At 39.6% G+C, this 22121-nt stretch overlaps 1 protein-coding gene across 1 annotated transcript in view; it reads left to right on the top strand.

Annotated features, from left to right (window-relative positions):
- The first annotated feature begins 9735 nt into the window (after positions 1–9735).
- The window catches only part of filip1l (filamin A interacting protein 1-like), a 44458-nt gene continuing 32072 nt past the window's right edge, over positions 9736–22121 (top strand). Inside the window, exon 1 of the mRNA XM_053314726.1 lies at positions 9736–9882. Within this exon, the coding sequence (XP_053170701.1) occupies positions 9746–9882 (137 nt within the window). The 5' untranslated portion in view covers positions 9736–9745. The remainder of the gene's footprint in view (positions 9883–22121) is intronic.

Genomic DNA, 22121 nt, shown 5'->3' on the forward strand with positions numbered 1-22121 from the left:
CCTGGTGTAAAAGAGACTATCTTCGCCTACTCAATGTGTGGCAATGCCTTTTGTGTAGAAATGAATGTGAAAGACTCTTAGAAGTTGACTAAATAACAGATTAACCTCATGATATGCAAATCACAGCATGATATGACAACTGCTTGCATGGAGTGATAAATTCAGTGTTGAGATTTAGGCTATTATCACTGCATCATTTCCAGCTGGAAGGCTGCCTCTACCAAGGTGATAAGCTTATTTCAATGTAATCGGATTTTGAAATGCACAGCGTTCCTGAATGTGATCTGTGTTTCTGAGTCGTGCCTGCGAATGAAATGTGCTGACACTGTTTCAGTTTCTGGCCAGTCCAAAGATTTCCCGGGATTGCATCATCTTTGAAGAGAAGATGTAGAAAATGTGCAGCAGTGTGTCTTCTTTCTGTTCTTCTTCTTTTTTTTCACCAGACCGGCTTTTTAACAGCTATAAGCCCTTCAGCAGCGAGTCACTGTCATATCCTAAAGCTTTAAATAACACCGTGCCTCTGTCTGAGCTGAAACATCTCTATTAGTCTGCTTGATCGTCCTCAGCCTGTTTTTTTGGAGGAATTACGGCCTTGTGCGCCCTGAGCTGTGGGCGACTTCAGTGCAGAAGAATTCCCAAACCACTTCTCTTGTTGCTTTGCAGTCCAGCAACATTAATGCTTGCAGGAAACATTCCGGACAGTTTTATGGCACCTCATGTAACCTTGAGGCCAAAATGCTGATCCTGATCGCTACCTGTTGCCGCGGCAACTGCTTCACTGTTTGTAAACATTTCGCTCTCCTTTTTTTTGGCTCTGTGATGGAAACTCCTCAGGCACAGCAAGTTGCTCTCTGACAGTGGTTCTTTGGGTGCTGTTCGCGCTGCTGATGCATTTAACACTAGTTAATAACACTTTAATTGAAGCAATACAAGTAGAAACACTAGAACTATATTTATATTTTACAATGGAAACACTGTTCTCAGGAGACCCCACACCTTTTTCCAAAGTGTTCGCCTAAAACTGTCCCAGCGCTCTCCTGAGGCACAGATTTATTACCAATTAATTGTATTATTACTCACATACAGTATACTGTCTGTATATCATTATGACATCTAGGCATTGGAAGCAGCAGACTCTTGCAGTGCAGAAAACAGAAAATGTATTACATGAACTATCTTTTATGTCCTTATCAAGCTTATTTCAAGATGTTTTCGCTCTGCTCTGCCAAATAAATTTGAACCTCCCATTGAGTGAAAAGGAGAAGTAGTGATTTTTGGATCTCATGGTTTTCTGACCTCCACTGGCTGTGTTTGTAGTTTTACAGTCGCTGAAACTGAATTTCACTTTGCCTTTATTCCTTTCTTTGCTTTGCTCTCTCGGTTCATGCCCTCTCATACAAGCATACACATAATCTTGATGGTAAATAAGACGCTGTGACATTATTCAGCAGGAATGTGTAACGAATAAGAGATGAATAATTGATTTCATGAATAACTAATTTAATATACAAGCATGTGTGGTGAAGGAACAGTTTAAAGCAAAGAATTGGACAGATATTTGACAAACAGTAAACCCCTCACAGCCAGTAACATGTTGACAAATAAAGAGATATATATTTCTCCAAAACACCAAACACATATGTGATTACACAGTCCAGCATATGGATGCAGCTTCACATAGATCTCACCTGACTGGTACCCTTTACGGTGTGAAAAATGAGCAACATCTGATCTGATTTTACATGGGTCAGACTTCACTATACTTTCACTTCAAGTCAATTCAAGCTTTGCCATACCTTCCTCTCAATGAAAACCAGCTTCCACTCTGCATGATACATTTTTTCATGGGTCACAAACTGATTTTGTGGGCCATAGCTTCATATTTACTGTACAAACATAAGATGGGTTTCAATCTTTAAGCACAACATACCAAAAAATATGGAAATCCTGCAATTCTATGAGCAGGCTAGGATGGTTACTGCAAAGTCAGCTAGTAAAAGTAGCTAATATGTAATAGCAGAAGTTAAGTGACTATTGAAAAATCAACATTCACATTGATATAGTTCACTCACTGCAAGCTACCATACTGTTTCTGCTGAAAACTCATTATGTCAAAAATGTGAACTTTTCAGGAACTGGGAAAAAAACTGTTTGTTTTTAGCAAAACTGAGACTAGATTCAATCTACAGGGATTATGTAAAGGCTGAGAAATGCTACAGAACCTATTGAAACCACCTGAAAGCATTTAATACTGGTATGTGGATTTAAACACCAAGGTCCCTACTTAAACTTAGTATAAGTGGTGATTTAGTGTACACTTTGTGTTTAGTAAGCTGCAGACTAGCAGCAGATCATCTGTCTCTCGGCAAAGGTTATACTGTTGCTCCTCCATCTTCCCCTCCCCTGTCTTCCCCTTCCCTGCTCTCTTTTGATCTGCATTTCTCTTCCCCCTCAATCATATGGACAGCACCATGATGTCAGGCCGCAGGAATTTACTCTGTAATTTGTGTGCGCCTGTGCAGTGATGGGTGTGTACATGCATGCATATGTTCTGTGCGTGTCTGTGCGTTTCTGCTTACATGCCAACCGACCTACACATGCTACTGTGAGCGTTCCTGTATGTGTGTTTTCATGCATTCTGAGTGAAGGTGTATTTTTTTTTGTAGCACACCTGCTTCCTCACCTTTCACCCTCTTGACTTTAACGGCCCTCCCTCATCTTCACTTCTAGCTCACATGAAAAGTGAAGTCATCGCTGAGAAGTGTTTAGCTTTCCGAGACAGTAAGTGTTCATTTTAAAACACGCTGAGAGTGTACTTTAAGGTATACTGACAAAGTTTGGATAACATCTGGGAAAAGCCTTTTATGTGTGTGTGTTTGGAAGGGGTGTGGTGCAGATTGTGAGTCCCAGCAGTCACAGAAAAGATCCAAAAATCATAAAGCCCTAAATTATAAGCTTAATTGCTTTTTGAAGTATTCAGATGTGTGATAATACTACTGGATGACCATTATAGCAGGACTATATAAGGATTTAATAGTAAGTGAATTGCTGGCTGGCTGGATGGCTCGGTGAGTTCATTGCATACAATCTGTTTGAATGAATGAGCCATTTGACCTGGTAGCTAGTTGGAGAAACCTTGGTGGTCCCGGCTAGACAAGTCCAAACTGCCAACTCTTTCCAGTAACAGCTTTACTTTTGGCTCCGGACATTGTCCTCACTGCTTAATGAGGGTGCAAGGTAATGGAAGGGCCTCAGGAAAGAAGGAGGGAAAAAAAAGACTTATGAATGAATAAGCATACTGTTTTTATGAATATTAGTCCGCTTTTGGACATGTTAGTGGCATGACTCTAGGATGGATATATTGGTCTCTTGATCAGTCTGCCACTTTGGTCGAAACTGAAATATCTCAACTATTAAAGGATGGATTCCCATGAAATGTGATACAGATATTCATGCTGTCTTTGGTGCCACCCTGAATTTAAACTAGCAACATCAGCATTTTGGTATTTTCATTTATCTAGTAAAATATCTCAACATCTTCTTGATGGATTGGCAAAAATAACTACAGACATTCATGGTTTCCCAGACGATGAATACTAATGACTTTGGTGATCTCCTGTCTTTTCCTCTAGCACCACCATGAGGTTTTTGGGGTTTTGAATGTCTCAATAACTATAGAATGGATTGCCGTGAAATATGAGGCACACATCCATTCATTTAGCCCTATCATCAGGTCAACTATTTTTAATTGGGCCAATACTACTACTAATGTTAGCATGCTAACAGGCTAAATTCAGATGGTGAATCATCGTCAGCATCAGCATTTTAGCATTATAATTGTGAGATGATGTCATTTCGCTCAAAGCAATGCTGTATCTAACTACCTGGCTGTATTCCATAAAATAAACAAGTTCTGATTTGCCTCTTTGTGCGTGCCTGGGTGTCTATTCTCTATAATCCCTCTAGAAAAGCTACCGATGTCATATATCCACATATACATGTCCGCAGAGTTGAAATGAAAAGCCACAAAAACAAAAACAAAAACTGGGTACATAAACCAAAAAATACATTCATTAATTCTCCTCCTTGCATGTAATCACGTTTCATGCTTGAATGATTCTTTTCAATTAGTTGCCTTTATTGCCAAAATGAAGTTAAGCAGCCAAGTCCCTTGCATAAGTTCTGAGCACCTGTTAATCATAACATCACCTTCTGGCACTAATCCCCCGCTCACGAAATGAAAAATGACTGGAGTTTATACAAGCTGCTCTGACAAAAACGCCTGACACTGGTTGGCTAGGATTAGTGAGAGGACAAAGCACGGTTAAGTCATCTCTGGGCAGTTTTACACACGTACACACCCGTTCATTCATGCTGTTATTGTCAATGAGTACTTCAACAGATGGAAATCATGATGTATTCGTGTTGCGTTTGAGCCACAGGTACAAACATGATAAGTGTAGGTTGAGTCTCCGGTAATATTGCGACTTCGTGAGAATTGCTGATCATGTTTCCAACTAAAAACGTCAATTCAAATATTTATTCATTTATTAGTCACAGGGGATTCATGCATGACCAAGCAAACCAAGGGATTCACCAACAGTGAAATAAATCAGATTTAATCTACTAAAGATGTCTTATAGAACTGACAGGGTTATCCAAGGTCTCATGCAACAGATGGTGGCCAATTAACTTTTGGCAGTTTCGCCTTTACACCTTCTCTGAGCTGACAAACCTGACAGCACAACACGGTCATGGAGAAAATATGTGCGTACAGGCGTACACGAGCATTTTAAGAGGCAGTGTTTTTGTCTCCACCTGTGACAGAAGGCCCAAAGGAAATTTCCAAACAGCGTCTTATTACACTGTGCCTTCTAAAGTCTTTTTATACCCTGTGTTTATTAAAATTTGAGCTTTGCTGCTATAAAAATAAGAGCTGTTGATGAGATTTTAAAGATTAATACTCAATAATAGGGGAAATTGGGTTAACTAACATTATCATTCCACTAAAAGCCAAGTTTGCTTGATGGAAATGTACACTGTCAAGTCTAACAGAAGTTTTTAGCTGACATCATTCACATCTTGAAAACAGCAAATCCTTTAAAAATGGGATCATAGTATTTGGATGATGAAATAAAGGTGTTTTCAGCTGTGTACAGCAACAACAGATGAACAAATTACTTTTCACAACAGTCCACGAGCACAAATCAGCACAGTTCGACAGCTTATTTGGACTTCTTCTCACCACTTCAGTGTTTCCAACTGTTACCGCTTTCTTCCAAGTTTCCAATAACAGTTCAGAAAAATCAGGGAACCATCAGTCACCAGAGATATAACACTGATCTCAAAACTCATTTATTTGACTCCCACCACGACAGTAAGGGACTGATTTGGAGATATGTCAGATCCAATACTAAGCTATTTTCCCATCCCCTCAGTGAACTTTTTTATGAACTATGTGATATATTTCTGATCCATCTTGGAGATTTTGCAGATACGTGATACTTGCACATGTAGGAATCCCAGCGGGGTGGCGTTACATGTCTGTGACCTTTGGATTTGTTGCACAATCTCAGCTCAAATCTGGACTCTTTGGCTCTTTAATGCATGTGTGGGTCAGTGTGACTGTGTTTCTTCTGTTTGTTGCATCATGAGTTTGCATCAATGGGTTCCAGTTTTGCTAGAGAGACTAATAGCTGGGTTTCATCAGAGCTGTGTATCTAGTGCAGTTATTCATTAGAAATGTTACATAATGTTCTGTTGATGCCAAAGGGTTAGATTACAAATTGCAAACACACAGAAACACTACAAGCTGTACTCTACCCTTGTACATGAAAGTAATGAATGTTTAGTACTTAAATCTGCACAGACACACTTTGACCAGTTCTGTCTATCGCCTGTAGCCCAGATCTCTGAGTAAGTAGATGTGGAGTCTGTCTTAGACTGCAGGGAATTACCTCAGCTCTGAATCATGTGGCGCATTGCCTAGAGTGTGCACAATGCAATCACCCAGCCATCTTTCTTACTCATAAACTGTCAGAGGGCCTCACACAGAGGCCGGACACACACCGCAGGAGTCTTGAACATTGTTACTAAGCTGCAATTAGGCCACAGGCAAATTTAGCTAGAGTGGTGAGATTTTCAATTTCGTCTCAGTGGCAACCCTGAACGGATGAAAGTATTCTCTTTTACCATTTTCACTTTATTTTCATTGCTTTATTGGACAGATAATAAATAGAAAAGGTTGTTACAGTATGCACGTAGCTATTGACTGCCAATTTTAGTTGTTCGCCGATCACAAAGTGTACTAGATAAACTTAGACTGGCAACAAAGTAGTGATAAACTAATTAACTACATTACCTGACACTCTTGTAAAGTACATTGTTTTGATGGGTTTGCTCCTCTTTTTCTCATTAATACAATTAAAATGTCAATTCTTAAATGTTTTAATGATCAGGTTTAGCAAATATCCAGATTTTTTATTTAAAAATACATTTGTGTAAGAATGTATACAGAAGTTTAAGTGAAAATGTGATTTTAAAGAACAAAAGAAAAGAAAAACTTTCTGCCATGATTTGTAGTTGGTAAATGGAAAGGTAATTTGGAAAGCTATTGTTAAATCAGTGGTAAATTGAAAATAGGTTTATCTCTTATTAAAGCTATTTTAACTCTGAATAAGTTAATCAGTTTCTTAAGTTATCATAAAAACCTTTATCCCTTTTTTCCGTCCAAGTAAAAATCAGTTAATTAATTGCTTTCTAAGCATTTAAAAGCTCTCTGAGGGCTATATGGATTTACTCCCAGAACATCATCATTTCACAGCTACAAGAAGCCTCACATTTTGAAAAAAACAAAACAAAACAAAAAAACGACATCATTTATTATCAGGCTTGCACTGTTAAAAATCACATTTCTGTTTTCTGTTACCTGCCAGATACAGATGATTGTTGTGAAATACCGTCTTCAGTTGGAACGATGACTATTGAGCTCAGTAAGTTGGAAACTTTGTAATGTGCGCCAAGCAGGATAGATGATGATGTAATGCCTCTAGGCAGATTATTCCCTCTCACATCAAACACTCAGAGATCTGTCTCAGCATGTTTCAGTTATGGTTTGTCCTTTGGATATATTTACTTTTACTGAACATAATGCTGAAAAAGTAATAAACCACTTGGCAACAAAGCTTATAGTTCCTCACAGAATTCATCTATTTATCATAGTTCAATTTATCAAAGTCAGTGAGTCAGTCACTGAATGGCCCATTCATAAACCAGATGTCACAAAGATACACTGTATACTCTGACCAGACTTTGGTAGGTAGCCATGATGATTTTTATTCATAGCTCACTAAGTCATCTAAACTGAAGTTACCCGTTTTTCCAATCGCTCTCCAGTCATAAACACATCAGACCACCTATCATCATCTGTAAAACAAAGTTGGTACATAAGACCACAGCGCTCCGAAAATTTCACGTTGTGGGAAAATTCATCAGCCGTGAATGACGGTCGGCAGCTTTGGGTAATTTGGTGCGACAGGACTAAAGGTCTCAGATCCAAAAAGGTTCTGGCACTGTCAGGGAATGTGTGGCATAATCGGGCTTTGTGGCCGGCGGTATGACGTGGTGATGATGACTCTATTCCGCTCAGTGACTATAATAACATGGCAGGCAATGACAACATGCAACTGGACTTAGGACACAGGTCTAGTTTATGGCCTACTTACAGTATGATGACAGAACAAGTTATATGTGCACACTCGGACATGTCATAAACAAAAAATATGTGTGCGCAGTTGCCAGGGATGTTCAAGGAAAGGTCCAGACAGTATTTCATAATCTTCTAGTTGTGTGCTTCCATTTTTGTGCTCACTGCGTTGTTTGGTGTATTTTTCTTGTTTTCTTGGTTTTACTGATTCCTAAAGTTTATTTAAAGGAAGTTTGGAGACTGTAGGGCATACAGGGTGAAGTAGAAATAGATGAGTCAGATTGAGTGAGTTGGCATCCATGCCCACTGACAATTACATCCTGTAGCCAGAAATGAAAATGAAATGATTTCATCAGTCCCAAAGTAACTCCTGGAATGCACTGAAGTCATTGACTGATTATACAGTCTATGTCATCTGAGAGTGTCCTTTCATGTCACTGTAAATCAAGGTCATGGATACAAATTTGGTACATTATGTTTCATGTTTTTCCTCTGTCTCAACTTAAAGACAAATCATGCAAAAGCTACAAAGACATACAGTATTTCAAAACACCTTTATCCTTTTCCATTTATCTATCCAACAGGTAAAGGAACATGCGATCCCGCAGCAACAGTCTGGAGGATGTAACTAAGGCCAAGCTGGCCCAGCAGCAGGTAGACACACGCAAGCGAACAGCAGAGCGAGAAGAGCCCGCGGGAAGGGCAGAGCGTCGTAGTCGACACCGGGAGCCACCGGATGACACCGGCACCATCCAGCGGAACAACAACACGGCCAAGAACAGCACCTGTGACAGTGGGAGTGGTAGCACCAGTGGTGCTGCAAAGGGCGGCCGGAAGGAGAAAGGCAGGGACCTTTCCCGAGATGACCTTGTCTTTCTACTGAGCCTGCTGGAGGGAGAATTACAGGTAACCTTCAATGATGTGAACTGCAGAGATGACTAAGCCAACCCTGAGAACATTTAGCCATTACAGCAACAGACAGGCCTGCAGACTTGGCACTGACCCCAGTCAGACGTATAGTCAGACCAATAGCTCAGTAACAATGGTCACTCAAGATGGACTAAAAGCCTGTGTTAATGGACAGCAAACAGCTGAGGGTACTTCCTGTCAGTCCAGCACTGGATCCAGGAATCCCCTGGCACTGTTGTACAGGAGAAACAAGGCACTGTCTGCCTCAATGCTGCTGATGTCAAAGGAGCTTAACACAAAGAAAACAATTATATTCCATCTCTCTGTACTCTCTGACATTTTGGCAAATCTGAAAATGCAACTCTAAGCACATCAGCAAGGACATTCTCATTTTTTTATAGATAGTGTTAGACTACAAAAGAGTTCTGTAAACTCTCAATTTTAAAACTGACAATTTACAGTTCACAGGTCAGTTTCTTGATCATTTATAAGTAGATTCTTGGCCTAAACAAGTGAATGGTCCAAAGATGTTAGTTGAAAGGTCAGTGTTCTTTTACTGATATTATATAGACTCCTCTTTTGTTCAGAACAACATAGAGTTTTGCTGTCCATGTATTTATTGGATCTTGGACTTCAGTTGTATGTAAATAACAAAGTCCTACACAAAGTCCTACATCACAAAGTTCAATGTAACTAAATGAACTTTCTTCCCCACTGCAGGCCAGAGATGAGGTGATCACAGTGCTTAAGGCAGAGAAAATTGACTTGGCACTGTTAGAGGCCAAGTATGGTTTTGTGACACCAGAGAAGGTCCTGCAGGCTCTGCAGAGAGACACCATCCAGGATAAAGATGACGTGTTCCAGGAAGACATCTATGAGAGGCCCATGATAGAGGTAACACTAACTCTCAATCATGACTAAAGACAAAATAGTTTCTACTAAATCCATGTCTGGTGAAAGCACAACTCGTCTGCAAACATCTATACATGGTCTAAAATACATTTAGTAACTGAGCCTGACTAACATGGAGCCTTCAAGGCATGACAGATGGTTTATATGTACTCTCCCCAACAACCTCCCTCCCTCTAGCTGGACAAGTTGGTAGAGAAGCAGAGGGAGACGCACCGGCGGATGCTGGAGCAGCTGCTGATGGTGGAGCAGTCGCACAAACAGGCCCTGTACAAGCTAGAGGACGAGAAGAGGAACCACGGAGAGTTCATGAAGAAGAGTGACGAGTTCACCAACCTGCTGGAGCAGGAGCGCGAGAGGTCAGTTTGTGAATTAACATAAGCAACCGGGTAGACGCTGAGAAAAGCTGCCAGTGTTCCAGCAAACAAGTTAAATACAATCACATCTTTAGCCCTGCTGGGTCTAAATCTATTTATGGTGGTTTCCTTGGAGATATTTATGAACTGACATATGATCCAAAAGCAATTACAGAGAATCTCAGTTTAAGGGGAGGACTTCGGTGTTACACTGTCTAAATTCTAATAAGTGATTTAAATGCTAATTTTGAATGCCCTTCAACAACATAAAAATGCAAATTGCCATGTCCTTGTTTCCTCTTGCTTAGATGAGAGTCAATGAATTTGGAAATAATGGTGATTTATCAGTCATCTTCTTGTTTGAATATAACTAAAGCTGACTTGTGCTTAATTTCAATTGAAAAAGTGGTGATGTTTTTTTTTTAGGTCAATTAACACAAAAGGTGAAATAAAGATGTGCAAAATGATTCAATATTCCACTGAATTCAATGCATATGTACACATTTAACCGCAAGGGGTGGGATTGGACATACTGTACTATACAACACTTAAACAACAACCACTATGATGCGCTGAGGATCTACACAGCAGGACAGAAACAGCACTTAACAGCAGCATGTGAAGTGACACCATCACCAACACACTTTAAAGTACATGAACAAATTCAGCCACTGAGTGGAGTATCAAACTGAGGACATAATACGACTGATACAGCTCTCTTATTTTAGCAATATCTGTCATCGCTTATTGCCTCACTGTCCCTACGGTGCGATGGCCTTTACGAGTCAATGTCAGCGTGTTCTTCAGAGTTAGAGGGCCTCTTGAATCATTTCAGCAGACACAGTTGAAGCAGGGTGAAATGCAGAGGAGGAGCTGAATTTTTGTTGATTCCCATGGCCTTTTTTGTGGAGGACAAAGAAACAGTGATACTTGTTTTAGTTTGAGAGCAGTTTGTCAGTCCACTAAAAGGGATGTACTGTGGACAAGTTCAAATTCTAAATCCAACTCTAGCTGCTCAGCACTGCCAGAAGTTTAAATGTCTTAATAATCCTTATGTAATGTTAGCATTAAATCAAAGCGTTCCTCAGGATTACAGAGAAAAATCCACCCTAAAGAATTCAGTTATTGTTTTTCCCATGACCATGAGTAGGCCCTCTACTTTTATTATCACCTTTTATTGAGCTGCTCTGCACAAACCTGGAGCAAACTGAGAGGTTTTTCTGGAGATGATCCAGTGACGGGGAGTGGGAGAAAATACTTTGTTGACAGACATTTTGCTTAAATACACAAATAAGCTTTACATTTACTGCTCTGCTTTATGGTAGCATTGTGCATATTTGTGAACCAGAGTGAAAAACCATATCCCTGGAAAACTATCCTGGAGCTAGTCTGCATTTCAGTGTCAATGAAGCAGGGGCGGCAGGTCAGACACTTGAGGATCACAATGTTTATGCTGCGGTTTCACATTGTGCTAAAATGTGGTTATTATTTAAACTGTCCAAGATTATAGAACGACTTTATAAATACTTGAATGTGGAGTTGCACTTGCACTCTCTTGAATACCCTATCCTGCATACTCACTTAAGATCACAAACAGATTTACAGCCACGCTAGCTGCATTCCTTGAGGGATAGCAACGTTGGGAGGTCCAACACTTTGGTCCATATCTTGACAGCTACTGGCTGGATTTTCATGAAGTTTTGTACAGACATTCATGGTCAGGAGAGGATAAATCCTACTCACTTTTGTTGTCACGTGTCTTTTCCTCTAGTGCCACCATTAGGTCAAAGTTATCAGTTATCCAGTAAAATATTTCAACATTTACTGAATGAATTGGCATGAAATTTTGTACAGATATCCAAGGTTCCCAGACAGTGAAGCCTAATGACGCTGGCGATACTCTAACTTTTCCTCTAGTGTTACCACAAGGCTCACATTTATGGTTTCGAGTGAAATGTCCCAACAACTATTGAGTGAACTGCCATGAAATTTAGGGTAAACATTCATGCCCAACGCAGGATGAATTGTAATAACTTTGGTGATCCCGACTTCTCAAAGGTTATGACTAAAGTGCAAAACTATTAACATTTGCATCAGCAGCATTTGTCAGAGAAGATGCAAGCATGCTGATGATAGCGTTTAGCTCAGAGAACAGTTTAACAAAGCTGCTATTTGTCTTGTACTATAACTGAAATCCTGGGAGCACTTACACTATCTATATCAGGTGCTACAGTAAATGTATAAAAACAGTAAAAAGCCCTGATAACAGACTAAAGCATGCTTTGTCTCTTCATGCAGAAAATTGTACACAGTTGTAATTTCATCTGTGTGATGTTAGGAGGTGTACTGTAAGTGTACTGGATTGTCAGACATTACAGCTATTTTAGATCACTGTGCAGGCATGTTGCAGAAATCCATAACGCGTCCAATTCTGAAAATCCATAAAATGCTGTAATGTGAGATAAGTCTGGGAGGAATTATTTGGAAGTGCTGTTTAGCATCACAAGCCAAGACAGACACTGCTGGAGGTGAAGGTGGAAACCTGTCTGACTTATTTCTTCTGTTAATGTCACACACAGAGCACTTACTGCGCAGTGGTCTGTTTACTGCTTCCTGAGCAATATCACATATCAGACACACACAGCAGACAGACTCACGTCTATAAAACACACACACACACACACACACACACACACACACACACACACACACACACACACACACACATGCACCCTCAGCAATTAATTTCACAAAGGAAACACAGCTGGACGCCAGCCCATGACCTATTTGGGACAATCACATCATTGCACTTTAGCCGTAGCAGAGTGTTGTTTGAGTTGGACCGGAGGACGGTGTGACGACGGTCTGTGCTTTGTCACCAAGCATGTCAGGAAAGGACAGGCTGCCATGAAAAATAGGCCTCTGTCCAGGGTTGCGCTAATTACCGTGTGAGAAAAGGCGAAAGATTTATATGACTGAAAGGAGAACAAAAAAAAAAAGAAGAAAAAACTAACCTAATGGCTCTGAAAGGCATCAATCACATTGTGTTCAACAAGATGCCAGATTACCATGGAAATAGTTGATGAGAATGCTTTTTTTGGTCTTGGGTTCACCAAAAGATTTGTGCGAGTGAGTGCATGGACATGGGAGCAAGTGAGAAAGTGTTTGCAGGGGGGTGTTTGACATCTGCCAATGTCATCTATCTTCAGTGGTTAGACAGCTATGTTTGTGTAGCTGCAAAGGGGAGCTCTTGGGACCTTGAAGGTATTTAGTTAAGACCTAAGAAAAGATATTTTAATTATAGAATTGTACTCCTAATAAATATAGTTTAAAATCATTTTTATTCACTGAAATAATACCCATCATTTTACATCATCATTATGAACAGGAAATGGACCAATCACAATTTTTTCTTATGGTGGTATCTGGGTGAATGAGCAAATCGGCCCCCCTGCAGGGATCTTCAGTAGCTGTAACGAATGCCTGTGTAATTGAACTCAATGTGGACATGAATTTGATTTTGACAGTTGTCTTAACCAATCATATGTTGTTGAGTTATGGGCGGGACAATATCTCGACATCTTCTGGGCATTTGCGAATGGTAGTCAGTGAGTGAGCGAAGGAAAAAAGAGACGACGAACAGTAACTCCCAGTTTCATTTCTCTGCTAAATGAGAAACATACATTTACTTGTTGCCTTATTCTGGACAATATTTGACAAGAACACTGCAGTATATTAGGTTCAAGATGTTTTTGAAAATATTTACTAACTCCAAACTTTCCATGATGACTTCACTGTTGTTGATTTCTTCGTGGGCACAAGTTTCTGGTTGTTAACTGGTCTCATTGTGAACACTGTCAGTCTGTGGGCATTTGTATAGTTAAAACTGTAACTCAGATTTTAAGGGTTGATTTTTGTTCAATTTTGTTGTTGTTTGAACTTGAACTGCAGTATTCAGGCACAGAAGTCAGTATGAAATGGCTAAATTCGCAACCAAGACACATTTCAGTGAGAAATAAACACATTCGATTTGTCCTTCTTATCATTTGATTATCAGTTTTTTATGCAAGTTGTAAGAAATACAATGCAAAACTACAATTCACATTTCTTGTTTTATTGCCATGGACATTAAATGACAATAAATGGCTTAATTACAACCAGAATTTCTGAGTATAGCTTACAAAGAGCTTGTGCTTTTTTTCCAATTTCACCTCAGGAGGTGTTGGTCAGTTTGAAACATCTGATATCTACATTTAACTTGTTTGCCTGGCTGCCTTAACTTCTGGCAGAGAGATACTAAATTTATATTGAAATTTAAATATGCATAAGCTCAAACAAACGCTAGATATCTAGATATTTTACTTGTATTCCAGCTTAAAAAATACATGGAATACGTCAAGAAGTGATTTACTGGTTTAATTTATTTTCTCAAAATAATGTTGGCCTTTTCATGCTACATATAAATTTATTGATGTCTTGATAGCCAGCTTTGTGTAATGTTGCGGAATCACCATTGTGTGTTGTGAAGCCAGTTATGGCAAAGAAACCTTTAATATGCTGACTTCCATGAGACAGAGCTCTGGCTTTTATTTTTATTGCTATGTTTGATTTATTATTGCCACATTTGGTCCTATTGGATCCCCAGGGTCCAGAGCCACGGTTCACCACTGCGCAGCCAAGTAGAGTCTGTTGGAGTCATAGATAAGAGTGTGAGAGACGTGTAAAGTTATTAGGTAAACGTGTGTGCTCGGGGGTGTCCATTTACTTCATACCCTCCCAGAGTCCTTTGTCTAATCCTCAAATGAGACATTATATTTTTCACTTCCATCACTCGGATAATTATGAGTTATACTATACTGTAGTGCTGTAGGAGTTTGCACTTGAGTGAGTGTGCATGTGGGGGTTCAGCTGTGTTAGTTTTAGGTTCATAAATGAGGCGCCAATCAGGATTCAACACTGAGAGTGAACAGTAGGTGTTACACATACTCAATCATAGAAAGGTTAGTATGCTTGCACAATTTGCAGGATAATTAGGTTAATTAAAGCCTATTTGAGTGTTTTAGCATTCATTTATATGGTTATGATAGCTCTACTGCAGTTTTTTGTGCAGGGATGTATTAATTCCAACATTTTGGATACCCTCTTGCAGTGTTACCAACTTTCTTGCTACATTCAGTGACTTGAAAGACCCTTTTAGTGACTTTTGAAATTTTAGAGAGCCTAGTAAAGACACGTAATGAATATTTGCACAGAAGTTGATGCAGCACTGCTAAAGAGAGTTGTGAATATTCCTCAGTTAACGTGCACTCAGATTTAAATGAATAAAAATGACTCTGCAAATGGAAAAGATAATAAGAGTCAGTTAAGTTAAGTTTAAATTACACTCTTTTATTAAATCTTCCTCTTTAATTTTGCATGTGAACCATTACACAATCATGTAATGGATATTCCTGTGACATCATCTGCTGCTACTTAAATATGGGCTCATTTTTTGGCTCTTTGAACTGTTGTCTTGTTTAATACCTGCGTGACTTTGGGAGCACTCCTGTTTCTTGCCTTGTCAGTGATGCCTTAAATCACCCAGCGCTGATCACAAAAAATGCTTTAACAAGACCAAAAGAAGATATATTTCTGTCACGTAACAGTCCTCAGACGTGTTAAAGATGTAGAGATAGACATGTCATCAAGATCGCCTCAAGCAGGAAGAAACAGAGAATCTCAGAGGAGCTTGAGTAAACTACATTTTAGGTATTTGCCCAAGCACAAAACCCAGAGTTTGTTCAGTGGCTTCTGTACTGCTCAGAGCATTATTACAGAGAGTGAGAAAAACTGCAACCCCCCCTCCATAAAAGCTTTGACTTCTAAAAGGAAAATCCACTTATCACTTGTTTGAGGAGAGCTGAAACAGCACTCAGTGTTTTGAGAGAGCTCTCCATGTACAGCACGAGAGGCACAGCGTCGCACCGGGTTTTAATTTCACTCTCATTAATCCATCGTTGTATGATGCATTTTAGCTTGATGTAATCATTTCCTATTTTTCTGGGCCCTGGAAAGCAGCAAGTTGTGATTACATCCCAGGGTAATGTGCAGCAGGGACAAAACCTTCTCCAAATGCACACCACACATTTATTAACTCCATCATCTCCTGCTGCCTTTTTTATTTTGACCTTTCTTCATGGCAGAAAGTCTCTGACTGCTGTCTGACCCTCTATTTGGAAGCCCTAAAAAGCATGTAAATCTGAGCGTGGGGTTTGGGGATGATCCTGGTTCCCCTCTGATTCATTATCAATTGAGCAGGCGTCCATGAGTGATGACCTCATTGCACGCCGGGTACTGCAGGAGCAGCAGGGGTGTGAGAGCGAGAGCGGCATCCTAACTATCAACAGATGTTACTTTAAACATGACTTCAGCGCACAGATACACACACACACACACACAGCATACGGCGCACACGTCACGGCAACTTTTCACTCGCCTTTGTTCTTTTTTTGCAGGGAACTGAAGGGCAGGGAGCGAATTTTATGGCCATCTGTATCCTCTGGTTTCATGCATAGCGTAAAAAAAATTAAGTCCCGGCTCACGTTCGGAACATACGGGGTGACGTTAGTGTGAGAAGTTCAGCTAATGTTGTCATGTGATGCACTGAACCCAGAAATACGAGCCACGAGTCAAACCTCCGATTCATCCTGCTATCTTTACCATTTAAAGCCGCACCAGGCAACTCGTAATGTTGACGGCTCCAGATGACAGCAAGAGGCAGGAAACATGAACTTGAATAGCTCAAAATCCTGTGATGTCATGTCAGTAAAATGCATGCAGCACCCTCATGTTTACAAAGCCAGCTGGTCTGGGATCATTTTATACCAAAGGGAGTAGGGAGGCAAAGATTTAGTTACTGAGTCTAGGTTTCTTTGCTTTGCTTGCTGCTGGTTGGCTGGGTTTTTCATTTCATTTTTAAATATTTTAATGTTTTTGTTTCTTTTTATTGGTTATCAAGTGTACATACCCCGTGGCAGAATTTCATTTGGCAGCCCCACATCACAAACACTGCAAAATGTTCAAACATGGCGAGGGGAAAAGTTTCTACAAGACTTAGTGTGTACAGCCACGCCAGCAGTTCTGTGAGGCTGCACTTATGCAAAGTAGTGCTTTGAGCTAGGTGCCGCTCATGATTAGCAGACATTGTGTTTACACTTTTCAATATTATATTTTGACCAAAGTATTGGACACATGCAATTCATCCAGAGGGGAACGTGGATGACCAAATTTCATGGCATCCAAAAACTGTCAAACATTTCACTAAGAACCGCAAATATCTACCCATGGGTAGTAGCCTTCATCATCTGAAGACAATGAAATGTTTGCATAACATTTCATTGTCAGTCCATTCAGTGTTTCTTGAGATTGACACAAGAACAAAGTAGTGGACTGAAACACCAACAAGCAATCCTGACATTTCCATTTCGCCAGAGCAGTTTATCATTTTAAGTTATTTTTCTGAAATTATCTGGTTCCAGCTTCTTAAATGTGATATGTTCTGGTTCCTTTAGTCCTCTATTAGAGTAAACTAAATATATTTGGGTTGAGGACTGTTGGTTAGGACAACACAAGACATTTTAGCTGGCAGCTTAGGCTTTGGAAACAGTCGACACTTAAATAGACCAAACAACTAATCAATTAATCAAGAAATAATCAACATTGATAATGAAGATAATATTTAGTTGCACCCTAAAAATCACAATCAGAAAAACAGACAGTGCTCAGAGACAACAATAGTTAGTACTCAAAACATCATCACTGAGTCCAATTAACACCTCTTACAGCATCAGTTCACATCCTGGGCCTCGGGTCTCACTATTATCATAAACAAACAAGGAGAAACAAAAATCTAACACCGACAAACTTGTATTGTTATGTTGAACATCCACCTGGCTATCTGACAGCTAAAACATTTGCTCATAATTGAAATCAGATGTCAAAGTTTCATGATTCATACTAATAAGATGTGCGTACTTTCCCATAAAGGTAGAACTCTCTGTATTGTATTAGTCACAATGCTTGCACAATACACGCAGGCCTTCGTGAGTTTGCCATAGAAACAAAGCTGTGCAATGACAAATCATCCCACAAGGGCATTGCTTTGATTTGAGAAGTGTGTGTGTGGGTTATATTACAGGATAATTTTAAAAAAAATTAAAAAGTGCTGTTTTACAACCATCTTAAATATGTAGTTTGTCAAATTGGTTTTTTCCCCTCTTTGGAAATATATGACGAATTGGTGACTATTGCGATCGCCAGCCAACATTACCAAAAGTGACGGTGTTTATTAGCAAGAGTGTATTGATTTTGGCTCAGTCAACATTAGCTTAATATTGACAGAGAGGAGAGGGGAGTGGGAGTGGAAGCATGGATGTATAAGTTGCTCAGTGGTGCATAAAGCCAAAAAAATCTACTTTCAACTGTAAAAAATTACCCGGATGAAAACATACAGTTCACGCTCTATGGGCCCATTGCATCCATGGAGGATCCTGACTAGAAACTTCCTCCAGCCAAGACTACTAACTTCCAATTCAGCCCAGCAACTACCTTTAACATAAAACAATTCAACCGTGCAGTTCTTCTAGACTTCTGAAATATCATCCGACTGAATGGATCAACTTCTAATAGTGACATGATTCATTTTGCGGGGGTTAGGATGCTCAAAAAAATGTATCTGCTGATTTAGAGAGGTCTCTTTCACAATATGGGGAAAAGTTTGTTAAGTTATTTTTTGGGCCCATTATGATCACGTGACACTGTAATTACACTGTCACTGTCACTGTCAAAGCCCAGTGCTGTTGCTAAGGGTTTGGTTGGAAGTGGGACTGGGACATGGTCCTCGTGCATGTTGTTTCTCCTGTTTTTTTAATAGTGTTTGGACCGCCTTCTGAAAAAGTGCAGGTGACATGTCCCCTGAGGACATATGATACCAAATAAAAGTGTGTTGACAGAATTTCCTGGCTCCATAAGTGATAATCACTTTTATTGTGCACAGATTAAAAGTACAGTAGCTATAAACGTGACACCACATGACCTTCTTCCTCATCTTTAATGATTTGCAGGGCACGCGATTTATTTTCATGCCATCTGGTTGACTTAATGGCAGCAGTGGTGACTTCATTCATGTGGATCAGATGTAGAGCATTCTTTGGCGATGCCCTCATCATCTGTGAGATGCTTATTATCCAGACCTGCCCTGTTCTTTGAAAGAGAACAGATTTTTTTTTTTTTTTGTTTTTTCTTTATATGATCTGGGACTTTTGGTTATTAATGATCACAGTTCCTGTTTCTGCAGGTTCACCTTAGAGGCAGGTTGTGAACTTTGCAGGGAAAAAAAAGTTATACAGCGTTTCGTACAAATGACAGCATGTATTAGGAAGTTGCCAAGCAGCTGTTATAGTGTACATACACATATTCCACTGCATGCATGAGCAGGATCTGTCTTCACCTATGCATCGTTAAGATATTATCAGTACTCCCAAAACTGTTGGTGAGGAGACAGAAATCCGCCTCATTCATCAACTGTAGCTGACACATGACTGCTGAGTTCTTTGTGAAGGGTGTTACATCTTTTCTGACTCTGAGGAAAAAGCACACCTGTATTCCTCCCCAAAAAAATGTCTCAGCCTGGTGCATGCTACACATTCCTGCTCAGTGCCAGGTTCAAGCTTTTGATATGATGGATGAGAAGATGACATATGTGATAGTAGATGAAATGCGAAAAGAAATCTTCTGGTCCGTCTCAAACCATGAGATATTATGGATTTCCAGTTAAAAAAAACCACATGATATCTTGTTTATTAGACGCTGGTACGGGAAATAATACATCACTATATATTACTACTGTGTCAAACATTTCCTTTTAAGGGAAGGAAATCGCTCGGGCAGCCTACTGTATATGACGTTATTCGGATAGTTGCAGTTGTATGCTTTGAAGCCCCGCAAGCGTGCCCCCATGTTGAGGTCAGGAATCACACAAATATGACACATTCAGCGACACCCTCTAAACACACACATGACATGCAGCAGCCACCCCTTTACGCTCTTTCAAAACACATTCTGCCTTGTCTCCAAGTACGTCAGCATTGAAGCTGGGCTTCATTTCCCCGAAAAAATCAAGAGCAAATGGTTTTAGCTTGAGAGCTCGTTGCACTTCGGTTGGTAAAACTTTATGAGAATGTCCTCCAGTTTAGTCGACAATGTGCAACAAAATACTGAATGCATGAAGGATGAATTAAATCCAGACAGCGAAGGGCAACAGAGACTGAAACAAAAGCTGAAGACACCGCAGTGCAATGGTTATTAATGGGTTGTTGATATTGTTGTTGATGGCTGGTGGCTCCGTTGCCAAAAATGATGTGATGTTCTGGACTGGAAAGATGTTTGTACAGTTTATGTGTCCATAAAGGAATATCAGATTATTCTGATCAGTAGTCAGTTGTGTAAAGTACATTTACTCAACTTTCTGAGGTACTTGTAGTTAACTACATTTGGCATAGAAATATTGTACTTTCCACTTCATTACATTTTTTACAGAAAAAGTTTGACATTAACTGTTGAAACCTCGACAGCAGTTACAATAACTTTAGTTACTGTCAACAACACTGACTCTTGCTATCAACAGTTGGCATTCATAACAGCATAAAGTTCACAGTGAGATATAAAGTAGTTAAAACTTGGCCAGCTACACATTAACACATTAATGCAGTAATAAAATATGTTCATATAATACTCACAAAACACATTTTTCTGCATTGTAAGTACATTTTGCTTATTATACATCTGGAATTTTACTTCTGTAAGATTTTAAATGCAGGACTTTACTTAAATAAAAGATCTGAATACTTCTCCCACCAATGACAGTAGTACACTAGTGGTTAAATGGTGTTTTTAGACACAAAATTGGTTTTCTTTACACTCACATTTAATAAAATAAGACTTCAGCAGACAAGCTGAAGCATTCTGGATACTTTTAAAGTGCTAAATGTGTTGTGTGTGTGTGTTAAGCTACAAATTCTTATTTGAGGGATATTTTAAACAGAAGCAACCCGATGATGCAAAAAAAAATAACACTACTGGTGTCATCATAGGTGAATAAAAACACAAAATGGTAAGATTTGGGTTATCTTGGGTTAAGATCCACAAAATATGTCAGGGGCTGGAATGTAAAAAGACGGATGAGTCCATACTTGGTGCATTTGTTTTCCTGCATTGCACCACCTACGTTTGTGTATCTACACTCTGGTCACTATCACTCCCACATTGTAGGAAAAACTGAGTGGCTACTGACCTAATTCGGGCTGGTCAGCCAACACTCCCTTCTGTGCTTTGGCCAGATAGCAAGCAGATTGCTCCACAGTGTCCTCAACCTCAGCCTCATTTGTCTGAATCTACTGTAACAAGACTGACGGTATTAAGACAAGGCAAGCTCTTTTTCTTTCGCTTGAGTGTTAAAGCTGTTGAATTGCACAACTTTATCTCCAAACTGTAGCACACCGAGTGATTTATTGAAATAATAATGTTTTGCTCAGTGTGAAATGCAAAGTAAAAGTGAAAATGGACATTTTGTGACAACAAAACATGGACTTGAGACAGATTTTGGGCCTGTGAGGCTTTCATTTTATGCTTGTCATAAACAGTGAAAGAAAACAGACTCTGTATTTGTCATATTGTCTCTATTTATCAGTGAAAAGTCGACAAAGTATTCCTGTTTTTTCCAGCGTCTGTCTGCATGAGATTTATGTGAAAGAGAAAGAAACACTATGAATACACAACGTTTGAGCAGTTTTTGAAGTTCTCATTGTCGATCTGTGTTCTGGCTGGGAAAATAATAATAATGAGCAAAGCATTTCCTTTTGATATAATGGAACAAACCAGTTGTCAAGAGGTTTATTTTGTTCTATTTTGTGATGGAGATGAACAGTTTCCTGCACAAGCTCAGACCAGCTATGCAACTGCATATGACGTACAGGTACACATCAATAGGTGTTAAGAGACAAAGGTAACGTAAAACAGATAACCCTAACATGAAAGCATATTCTTACATGTGCACTCTTACCATAAAGCGTGTGTGAAACTGTCAAAACATCACTCACTACGTCTGTAAACCGTGTGGTAATTGGGCCCAGAGAGTCGTCACTGCATGGCGTAATGCGATTACATCTCTCTGACAGAATGCAGCGATTAGACCTCACCGACCACAT

Source organism: Scomber japonicus, chromosome 24, assembly GCF_027409825.1.
Source record: "Scomber japonicus isolate fScoJap1 chromosome 24, fScoJap1.pri, whole genome shotgun sequence".
In the NCBI taxonomy this organism is placed as follows: Eukaryota; Metazoa; Chordata; class Actinopteri; order Scombriformes; family Scombridae; genus Scomber; species Scomber japonicus.